This window comes from Nannospalax galili, unplaced genomic scaffold (assembly GCF_000622305.1).
Source record: "Nannospalax galili isolate Female #2095 unplaced genomic scaffold, S.galili_v1.0 scaffold207, whole genome shotgun sequence".
In the NCBI taxonomy this organism is placed as follows: Eukaryota; Metazoa; Chordata; class Mammalia; order Rodentia; family Spalacidae; genus Nannospalax; species Nannospalax galili.
Genome location: NW_008358517.1, coordinates 5,734,558 through 5,746,414, shown reverse-complemented (window position 1 = coordinate 5,746,414; position 11,857 = coordinate 5,734,558). Strand labels below are relative to the sequence as shown.

General features: G+C 43.6%; 1 protein-coding gene across 2 annotated transcripts in view; it reads left to right on the top strand.

The window, feature by feature from the left end:
* Positions 1-8,828: 8,828 nt before the first annotated feature.
* The window catches only part of Fbxl7 (F-box and leucine rich repeat protein 7), a 394,119-nt gene continuing 391,090 nt past the window's right edge, over positions 8,829-11,857 (top strand). Inside the window, exon 1 of one of the 2 annotated variants that reach the window (XM_008821771.3) lies at positions 8,829-8,952. In XM_008821771.3, the coding sequence (XP_008819993.1) occupies positions 8,916-8,952 (37 nt within the window). In that variant the 5' untranslated portion in view covers positions 8,829-8,915. The remainder of the gene's footprint in view (positions 8,953-11,857) is intronic. The other variant, XM_029557997.1, reaches the window with a different exon arrangement.

The window sequence follows — 11,857 nt, the reverse complement described above, 5'->3', positions numbered from 1 at the left end:
ATATACGGTATTGTTTAATTCAGATGTCTCTCTGTTAACTCTCTGGCCTGTTGACCTATCTAATGGAGACAGTGGGGTATTGAAATCGCCTACTATTAATGAGTTGGGGTTAATCTGGGTCTTATAGTCCTGTAGTATTGTTTTATGAAGTTGGGTGCACCAGAGTTTGGTGAATATATGTTCATGATTATAATATCTTCTTGATTCTTTGTTCCTTTGATCAAGATGCAGTGGCCCTCTTTGTCTCTTCTGGTCAGCCTTTGTTTAAAGTCTATTTTGTCAGATATTAGAATTGCTATGCCTGCTTTTTTCTCAGTGCCATTTGCTTGGTATATGTTTTCCCATCCTTTCACTTTGAGATAATGTCTGTCCTTAAAAGTGAGATGTGTTTCTTGAAGACAACAAAAAGATGGGTTTTTTTTTTTTCTTAATCCATTCACATACTCTGTGTCTTTTGACTGGGGAGTTCAGTCCGTTAATATTTAAAGTTATTAATGAAAGATGGGTATTGAATGCTGTTATTTTTATTTCTGTTTACATTCTTGATATAGCTGTACATTTCTGCAGTTATACCTTCATTGATTTCTTTCTGAAATACCTTGAGCATAGTCATTCCTTTCTTCCGCTCTTTGTATTGCTTCCAGAACTCTCTGAAAGCCTGGTTTTGTGGACATGAATTCCTTCAGCCTATTTATGTCATGGAAGATTTTTCTTTCTTCTTTGACTGTAATAGACATTTTGGCTGGGTATAGTAAACTGGGTTGTCATCTGGGATCATTTAAAACTGGGACTACTTTTGTCCAGGTTCTTCTGGCTTTCACAGTTTGCACTGAAAAGTCAGCTGTAATCCTAATGGGTTTTTCTTTATATGTGACTTGTTGTTTCTCTTTTGCAGCTTTCAGAATTTGCTCTTTATTTTGTACATGTAGTGTTTTTACTATGATGTGCCATGGAGAGTCTCTTTTCTGTTCCTGTCTGTTTGGTATTCTATATGCTTCTTGTATTTGTATGGGCATATCTTTCTTTAATTTTTGGAAATTTTCTTCCAAATCCACAATTCTGTTGAAGATCTGGTCCATGCCATTGTCTTGGGATTCTTCTCCTTCCTGTATGCCTATGATTCGCAAGTTTGGTCTTTTCATGGTGTCACACAATTCCTGCATATTCCATTCTTGTGATTTCTCAAATTTTTCATAATCTTTGCTTGCGTGGTCTAGTTCATCCACTTTATCTTCTAGTCTTGATACTCTGTATTCCATTTCATTCATCCTATTGGTAAGGCTTTCTCCTATTGTTTCTAATGGGCTTACTGAGTGTTTCACTTCCTTCTTCATTTTAGCCTGAGTATTTTTCAATATTTCTAACCTTTTCTGAATTTATTCAGAAGTTTATCCCTATCTTCCTTCAGTTCTTCGATTTCTTTTTTTGTGTGTTCTTTAAATTCACTGAATTCTTTTATCATGTTTATAATTGTTCTTTTGAGTTCTATGTCTTGCATTATCTCTTGGGGGTTCTCATTGTACTCCTCTAGAGGACTATTGGTATTTGGTGGGGATATGTTATTTTTGTTTTTCATGTTATTATTTTTTCTCTCTGATTTTGGCATGCAAATTTCTTTTATTGTTTATGATTCTGATATGCAAATTAAATTGAAGTATGCTTCTGTTTGTATTATTGGGGACTTTATGTGTCTTTGTGGTACTTTTTGGGCATGAAAAGCTGGTTCATCTAAGCTTCTAGTTCTCTCTCTTGATTTTATATTGGAATGGCTGGATTGATTTTGTCTTCAGGAGTTCCCACAGAGGCCCAATTTAGATGAGGTTCAGATGATTTAAGGCTTTCTGCTAAGGTCTGGATCCCTCCAGGACCGATTTTGGCCTCAAGAATTTGGGGGTTGGACTGGCCTGGGAGCCTGGCCCAGAAAAGATGCTGGTCTAGGGCAGCTGGTGGCCATTCCCCCCAGAGATGCAAAGGCAGATGGTTCGGGAAGAGGTCCCAAGGACTCCTGGGGGCAGTACTGAGGAGCTGGGTTGGTCTGGATGCAAAGGATCAGGAAGAGGAAAGGTCAGCTCCCAAGTGCTAGAAAGAGGAATGCGGGTGTTGCAGGCCCAGGGAAGCATGGGGAGTTGAGGGTTGGGGCCAGGTCCCGAAGCAGTGCTCCTGGTGCCCAGAGAAGGCAATAAGTTGGTCTGAATGAAAACATCAGGAAGCAGTATTGGTTCCCCAGGTGTCTGGGGCCCCAAGATCAGGAATGGGGCAGGGCTCAAACTCAGAGGAAAGCATGGTGGGGGAGATGGGAGGGTGAATGGGTCAGGGCTCAAACTCAGAGGAAAGAATGGTGGGGGAGATGGGAGGGTGAATGGGGCTGGGGGAGTCAAGGAGTGGAGGGCACAATGGACTTACCCTGGAGAGAGGCCTTTGGGTGGGAGAGAGGCCTGCTGCAGGTGGTACAAGGCCAGGGAAGCAGAGGTAGGTGAGTGCGGGGCCAGGCCCAGAAGCAGTGCTCCTGGGGTCCAGAGAAGGCACTAAGTTGGTCTGGATGAAAAGGGTCAGGAAGCAGTATTGGTTCTCCATGTGTCTGGGGCCCCAAGACCAGGAATGGGCTAGATCCAAACTCGGAGGAGAAAAGTGCAGGGGAGTTGGGAGTGTGAATGGGGCTGGGGGGGCCAAGGCCCGGATGGAGCGATGGACTTCCCCCTAGTGAGGCCTGCGTGTGGGAAAGAGGCCTGTGGAGGGTGGTGCATGCCCAGGGAAGCAGAGAGAGGTGAGTGTGGGGCCAGGTCCAGAAGCAGTGCTCCTGGGGCCCAGAGAATGCACTAAATTGGTCTGGATGAAAAGGGTCAGGAAGCAGTATTGGTTCCGCATGTGTCTGGGGCCCCAAGACAAGGAATGGGACAGGATCCAAACTAGGAGAGACCGGTGGGGGAGATGGGAGGGTGAATGGGGCTGGGGGAGTCCTATTCTCTTATTTTTTGTGTGCTGTAAATATTTACTAGGTAAAAGACCAACTTTTGGGTCTGGAGAGATGGATCAGCAGTTAAGAGCACTGACCTTGCAGAGGACTTAGGTTTGATTCTCAGCACCCACATGGTGGCTAATAACCACCTGTAACTCCAGTTCCAGGGGATCGGACACCCTCTTCTGACCGCTGAGGGCATTGCACAACACACAAATCTACCTACATGCAGGCAACACACTCACACACATAAAATAAAAATAAGTAAAATAAAATAAAAGAGTCCAACTTTGTACTTTGATAATAAGTCTATACAGATTAAAGAACTCTTTCTTCCTGTAGATAATACATACGTTTATGCCAAGTAAAAAATACTTATGCCAAGTAAAAAATACTCCTAGAAAAGAAAAGAACATATTTCTGCTAATCAGAGAGTTGACATACTTATTAAAGTGGCCCAACAAACATTGTTAGTCATTGGAGAAATAGAAAGGAAAATAAGAATAGCAATTAAAACTTAGATATTTATTTTTTCTGCCTGAATAATTTTCTTGTTTTCCACCAGGTTCACTCAGGGCAAAGTAAATGGGTGCTGGTTAGAAAATGATCAATCCCTTTCCTGAAGAACATGTTAATTCTGTATCTGACATGGTGGCACATGCCTTTAATCTTAGTACTGGGGAGGCAGAGGCAGGACAGTCTCTATGAATTGAGATCAACCTGTTCTACATAATGAGTTCCAGGCCAGGTGAAACTATAGGGAGGCCCTATCTCAAAAAACACCAAAAATGTTAATTCTGATCAATCAAGGCTCAAGAATTTGTGTGCCTATAGCATTTTAGGCTATCTGTTTAAGTTACTCAATGCTGAATGGACCCTGATGTAAATCAGATAATGTCCTGCAATGTATTGATTTTCTCTTCTGTGTTCTCCATTTTGAATGTCAGTGCTATTTCAAGTCTTGCTTTCAGTTATAAAATCCTACTGGTTCTTCTGTGTAACTTCAGGTTCTATAGTAATTGAATTAGCTTTCACGAGTCCTTTAAAATCTTTGCCAGATAGTTATAGCATTTTGTCACTTTGGTGTTGGCTGCTATCAATTACTTTATAAATTATATTTTGATTCCTGACTTTTGTTTTGTTATCATGAGAAATTTTAATTTATTTTAAGAAGTATTTTCTTTATTGTTTTTATTTTATGTGTATGAGTATATTGCCTACATGTGTGTAAGTACACTGGTGTCATGCAGTACCAGTAGATGTCAGAAGAGGGCAGCAGATTACCCTGGAACTGGAGTTATGAGACAGTTGTTAGTCACCATGTGGGTGCTGGGAACTGAGTCCCAGTCTTCTGCAAGAGCAGCCAGTGCTCTTAACTACTGAGCCATCTCTCCAACCCCCCATGGTGAGTAATTTGAAATAGAAATTTAAACATACTCATATTTTGTTAAGAGATTTATCTTATTTAATGCTTCTAAATGTCTCTTTCTGAGACTTCTCTGACAGAGGAAGGAGGAAGACAACTTCTAATTGCCAGGAGGAGGTGGAATCTCATGCTTTCCACTGAACCTCTGTTGTCACCCAAAGTGAGAGGTTCCTGCTTGCTGATGGACATCCACCAAGGGCTCTTCACACCGTCTCCATTGACACTGCCATGGCTGTGCCTCTGGGGCCCAAGTTATGGAGATCCATGACTTCCCATGGCTCATCTGGTGCCACTCCAGCAGGGAGGTGGACAAGCTTTTGTTTTGGTCCTTACTGGCGGTTAGAGGTAGGTGTTTGATTAGGCTAGCAAAAGGATTGGCTTTCACATGTCCAGACAATTTACCACATCCATCATGATGTGCAAGCTTTCACTGGAAGCCTACAATTGGAAGTTAGAAGAAACAGTATTTGGAAGGGAGGATTTGATGAAGGAAAGCAGAAGGTACTAGTACAAGTCGAGCATCCCACGTCAGTCCCAAACTGGAATCCAAAATGCTCAAAATTCCAAAATTGTAACCATGTGGGCAAACAATAATGTCTATAAGAATATCCTAAAATCTAAAACTCTGGTCTCAATTATTTTGAATAAGGCATCCTTTAATTCTACATTTCTTAATCCATAAAATTTTATTATTTCATACATGCAAAAAATGTGTTTTGATCAAGTCCATCCAGTTCTCTCACCTCCCACTTCTCCCCACCCCCCCAGGAACTTTCTCTCTCAACTTCATGGGCTCTCTCTCTCTCTCTCTCTCTCTCTCTCAAGCCCATTGAGTCTACTTAGTGCTCCCTGTACGCTCATGGGTTTAGGACCATCTACTGGAGCATGGGCAGCCTCTCAGGGGTCGCATCCCTAAAGAACACTGACTCTTTCCCCCAGGAGTCGTCAATTGCCAATAGCTTCTCAGCTGGTATGGGGGCGGGGCGGGTGGGGAGCCACTCCTTTGTCCACGGCAGGATTTTGGCTGGCTTGGTCTTGTACATATGGTCAGAACTGCTGTGAATTTATGTGTGCAAGGCCTTGTCGTGGTCAGCAAACGCCGTTTGCTGCAGGTGTCCACTGCTTCTGGTTTTTACAATCTTTCCACCCTCTCTTCCACCATGATCCCTGAGCCATGACTGTGATCTTGTTGTCTCATTTGGAGCTGAGCACTCCATAGTTTCTTCTTCTCTGAACAGTGACTAGCTGTGTCTCTCTATACTAATTAATCATTATTACTTTAAAAAGAAATTTCTCTGATGAGGGATGAGAGATGTACTAAGCTATGTGCATACCAATAAGCACGTAGGGGACAGCTTAGTACTATTTCCATTTAGCAAAATAATAGTGTTATATTTTCCCCTAAGGTCTACAACCTAGTCAGGCATGGGTTTTGGGCTGAGTTAACAATACTAGGTATGAATTCCATCTTGTGGAGTAGGCTATCTCACTCCATTTTAAAGTGGCACAGAATGTTCATTTGACATTCTTTTTCAATGATTGTGGACCCTTTAAAAGGTCATGGGCAGAGAGGTAGACGAACAATCAGGTCACTGTTACCTCTTTGTTCTGTATTCATTTGTTTTGCAAGCGTTGGCTGAGTGATTACTTTGCATTAGGGGCTGGGCTGGATGATGCAGAATGCTGATGAAACACACATCACCCTTGTCTCAAGAGACTTGCAAATGGTAATGAAAATTTGCAGTTTGGGAACTGCAAAAAAGTTGGAATTTTGAATTATAATACTATATTTCCTCAATATCTTAATTTTGAAAGTTATACACATGTACATATACCTTTCTGGCTTTCAAGAATAATATTTTTCTTTTTTGCTGAACTCTTTTCAAGCTGTCACAGTCAGTAGGCTGTATTTATATCAACTTCTACTTTTCTGAATAAGGTTAAACATGTTTTTCTATTGTTGAAATAATGTTGGTGTCCATATTTCATATTGGAATCTCATCATTGGGGTTAACCCTATGCTCTGTTATGGCAGGCAGTAAAACCTTGACAATACCTATAGACTTTAATTTGAAAGAAGCTAAATGTGGTTGGTCACTCACTGCCATTTGCTTTATACTGTTATATTTACTTGTGTACTAAAGACCTTGAAAGATGGCTTGATCAAAAAGGCAGTGACTCCAAGTTGAATAATGGACAATTCAAGAGACCCAGTGGAGTTGACAGACCACTGGCACTTACCTCTTGGAGATTCGAGGTAACTAAACTTTTTGAGCCTCAGTTTTGTGTCTCATTTTCCTTTTTTATACACTATAAAGAGGGACAGACAGTAACTGGGAGAAGACAGTAAAGGCAGAACAAGTTGCAAGTTCCATAGAAACAAGATGAATTTCACTTGCTCTATTGAATTACTGGTGGTTTGTCTTCAGCTAAGTTGCTAAAACGATGAGATTCATTCAGTTTCCTAAATGGAGATTGGCCATCACCTGCTCAAGGGCTGGGGATGTAGATCTGTTGGTAGAGTATCTGCCTAGCTTTCATGAAGCCTTGGGTTTATTTGCTCCTCAACACTTCATAAAAACAGGCATGGATGTGGGAGGTGAAAGCAGGATGAGAAGTTCGAGGTTAGCACCAGGCAGAAATCTACTGCATGAAGACCATCCTGATTTCAACTCCCTTCGAGGTTGGTTTTATACTTTCTTGACGAATCCTATGGAGGGCCCATGATACAGGTTCTTAATGTAACCGAAGGGATGTTTGGGAATTACATATTCTTGGCTAGGTGGTGTGCTAGATAGTAGACATTAAAGCAAGCATTAGAATGTCTCCTTTCATGTCTTTGAACTGGGAGAAGAAAATGGTATCAACACAATACAAAACAGTTTCATTCGCTCTTTAAAAATGGACACGTTTATTATTTACATATTATTTATTTCAGAGTATGACATTTGCAACACTAAATGTGGATTTTAAATTTTGAAACATGTTTTATCTTTAAGAAAGAAAATTGTAGGAAACCAATCAAAGAGAATTTACAAGACCTGAACTCACTAACAGTTTCTGCATCTGGTCACAAACCTTTATAAAAAATACTTAATTACAGAACCCTTAGTTCTCTATTCAACTATCATACGTGTATAAAGATAAACGAGTCACTATATTTTCATTTACTTTACAGGATCTAACATCTATAAGGAGCAACTGCTATGTGTTTGTTTCTCTACCAAAAAATCCCTGTGGTGGATGCTTGGTTCTTCACTGAGACTTTGTAAGGGAGTTAGAACACTTAAGAATTTCCTTTTTCTGTTTAATGGAGAGAATGCCAAAGGGGCATTTTAAAGCTTTACAATCGCCATGCAAATCTCCACTGGAGGCTGTTAGGTACAAAACAAAGGATGATAACAACCACAAGAAAAAAAAACAAAAAAACAAAAAACAAAAAACAAAAAACAAAACAAAAAAACCCCTGAAAGAACCGAGGAGAAAATACACTTCCTGGCTCAGAAGCTTTTAAAAGTTCTGAGCCAGGAAGCCTCCTTCACCGGGCGGGGAAAGTCTTTGGCTCTCCGGAGACCACTCCCTGCTAAGTTCGCCTCAAGTTTTTTCTGCCCCTCCTTCATTCCTCGCTTTAGCCCCCAAACCCAGGAACCGCTGAGACTTCCAGCGCGGGTACCTGAAACAGGTCGGAATCGGACTCTGGCGCGTGTTTATTTTAAATGCCTCCACAACACAAACAGGGCCCTATTTACAGACCGTCCCAGTGGAATTCAAAGGACTGCAGGCTCCTCTTACAAACTGCGGGCCAATCTTATAAAAGAACAATAGTAAAACGCAGCTTGTTGCACATTTCTTCGATCCAAACGGTTTGCGGGTGGCGCACAGAACCGGAATCCAGGCGGGGGCACCGAGATGGAGCCCCAAAAAGGCGCGCTGCCCCTTTAAAAGGCCGCGCATCTCCAAGCCGGCCTTCCTCCCCGGGGCTCCAGCTGTGATTGACGCTGGGCGGCGAGAGGAGGCGCCTGGCGCTAACAAAAGTCCGGCCCGCGGGCGAGCAGCGCTGGGCCACAAGTCTCCGCTCTCAGGGGCACCCGCAACAAGTGGCCGCCGCGCCCTCCCGGGGAAGCCGCGGGCACCTGGAGTAGGCGGCGGAGCAGGGGAGCCCGGACCCGCGGGACTGGACGCGCATCGCAGGGGACCGCGGCGCGGATGGGGACCCTGCTGCGGCGGCGCGCGGAGCCTCTGGGCGGCCCCGGGGCGCGGGCTCGGGGAGGGGTTGCAGACTCCGGACCGGAGCGCAGATTCTGAGAGCCCAGACTGCTGTCCTGGACCCAGCCCCCCACCCCCGAGGGTGCCAAGAAGGGACCTCCACCCCGTCCCGCGAGATTGCAGAGCAGCCCCCGGCCAAGATCGGCTAGCCAAAGGGGCATGTGCAGCTAACGGTCTGGTCCAGCCTGCTTTCCTCTGGCCCAACGCCTGCGAGGTGCGCCCCAGCTATGCAGTGTCCAGGGAGACGGCGGGCATGACGGCGACAGGATGGGCGCGAACAATGGCAAACAGTACGGCAGTGAGGGTGAGTGGGCTGAACGTCCCCGAGTCCCGGATCGCGCCCCCTCCCTTCCTCTAGCCCTCTCTCTCGCAGTAGAGACGCACCCTCCCTCCTTTGGCAAGGTTGGGGGAGGTCATCTTTCCCTGTGGCGCTGAGTGATCACAGAGTGGGTCTGGCTGCTCCGGGGTGCCTTTCCACCCTGGGGGTCTCTTGAGCAATTTCCCAGGTCGTCTTTGCTCAAGTTGCATTTCTGCTGTTTCTGAACGCGCGTGCCTCCACGTTCTTTTCCTGCGCACCTGGGTGTAGGTGATGGTTTGGCAGACGGCTGGAGTCGTTTTTTGAGAATTAAAGCAATGAAACTTTCTCAGGCCTTTGTGCTTCAGTCCTCTGGACTTCTTTGCACCAGGAAAAACTTCTGAAAGAAGTTAAGCTTCCGTTCTTTGCTAACTGCACGGGTCTGACAGCTCCGTGAAACTAACTACCTATGGGTCCCGCGAGGCGTGGGGTGGCTGGGAGCTTTGTCTGGGATCCCTCGAGGCTCAAGACGGGCAGAGGACCATATGTTACCCGGACTGGAAATTACACAGAAATATTGCCTGTCAAGTGAGATCTTGGAAGTTGGGGAAACTTTAAACTCCGCCTACTCCTAAAGGGATGATGGATGTGTGGGTGAGCCTCTCAGTCCTCCCCCGCTGCCCCTCCCCCGCGCCTCTTTGCATAATACCGATAGTGTTTTAACTCCTGTGATTAACAGCACGTCCCTGATATGCATAAGGCAAAGGCGTTTTCTACAGCTCAAAAGTTAAAGTTTGTGTCTAGTGAACGTGGCTGGAGGGGAGAGAAGAGTTGGTTGGCTTTACAGCCTGCCCCCAGAGGACAGGCGGTTACAAAGGAGAGGGCCAGCCCTTGCAGACTGGTAGGAATGCAGAATAGCTCTTCAGTGTATGGTGCTAAGGAAACTTAGCATCTTGTTCAAAATCTGGAGCCGACCACAAAATCTGAGGGTCTCTCCTCATGTTTATGTCTGTGTTTATTTCTCAGCAACTTTGTAAAGTTAGAGTAAAAGCAAACCCTAAGAAAGGTCCATGAATCTTTTGTTTAAGCCATTCTTTTCCAGATCATGTTCTGAATTCCAAACACACACACACACACACACACACACACACACACACACACACACACACACAAGTCCTGAGATTTTTTAAAAAAAATTATCACTTTTTAAAAAGTTAGTCTTTTTAGACAGCAAGTGTGAACGTGTGCCAAAAAAGATTATTGAAGAATCTTGGCCACTCACTCTCCAAAAGGTATTCAAGTTAATGTTTTTAAAATGTGTGGAGAAACGAACAACGAAGCCTCTTAACTCTGAGTCATCAAAAGGCATTCTATAACTGTCCATGTAGCTGTCAGTCCCATCGGTGATGCAGGGTGCTGTCTGATTGCTCTTGGGGCTGGGGGGCAGTGGCCCAAGAAGTACTGGAGTCATTGCTGTTGTTCTCCAAGAAAACCGTTGCACGGTCCTTCTAATCCTCTGTAACTTGTTCTTACATCCCAGAGTACTGTATCATGCAGTGTGTGGTATATGACGACTTCCTGTCTGAACAGCAGAATTTTCAACCCTTGGGAGAGAAAAGGAGAGACAGGGAACTAATGTTCTCCAGCTGTTACCCGAATGCTACCTCTGCATTTTCACTCCGGCACAAGTCAAATTTTACTGGGATCAGATTTAGATACACTATGACTTTTTATAGGAGAAATCTCTTATGCTCAGCTGATCTGAGGGGACCAATAGGAAGTTTTGTGAGTTTTGGCTGGAGAGCTGCACTGTGTTTAGTTTTCATCAAGTCTTTTCAGATGAGTCAAGATTCCTCGGTGATTGACTAGAAAGAAAGTAGAGAAACAGAGGTAACATGATCTCAGATCCCCCTCTTCCTTTCCCTTCCTCTTGGTAGCAGTCCTAAATAGGGTTATATATAATTGGATATAGTAAATATTATTATACTACTGCATGACAAAAATCTATGCAGAGATGCCTATTAGAATTTGATGTTCCTGTGCTTTCTTTTCTAGAACATCAAATTCCAAAGAAAGTGAAAGCTTTCCTCAGCAATAATATCTATTATCGAAAGAGACTGATAATTACGACAGTTTTCTAGGCATGATATATTTAAAACATGAAGGAGACTTTACCAACTGCAGTGGGGTTGCTCACCTGTATACACTGGTGTTTGTGTATGCTTCAGAATTCCTCTAATTCATCCCAGCTGACACCACACGCACAGCCTTTGAATCCTGCAAATATTGTCAAATGTTTAGGATTTTTAACTGTCAGTGTTTTATGGATAATCTCACTTTATCTTGGAAAATACATCGTAAGGCTTACCTCAGCAGGTATAGTAGGGGCAGCAGCATCCAACTTGGTGTTATCCAAAGGCCAGTGGGTTCAGAGATGGTTAGAAATTAGAATCTGAGATTCCTTATGGAACTATACGCTCATTACATACTGTGCGCAGGTTGAAGTTTTGAGAGGTTCTTGTGTAGAATAGAGCATTCATTGGGGAATCTGGAACTTAATTCCAGCTTCACCTCGTGAGGTCTTTGTTTTCCAAAGTGAAGTTAGAAATTCTTCAGTGACATGATTTGTCATTATCTCTTCCCTGAATGTGCAGTCATTTATTATATTTTGCTCTCTTAATGTTTTTTAATGGACCACTTGGAGAAAATTAGCCTTGAGAAGACTTGCTGTAATTAATGGGCAAGTAAAGACCATTACAGCCAAGACGTCAGTAAGTAGCCCTCCACTTTCGCTGGCCTTCTTTCTTACTTCCATCTTGCTCGTGCTTTCCCACTTTCCCTCCTAGTTCTGGCTCCTAAATCTTTTTTTGAAATCAAAGGTATGTGTAAATGTATAATGTGTTATTTCGAAGTG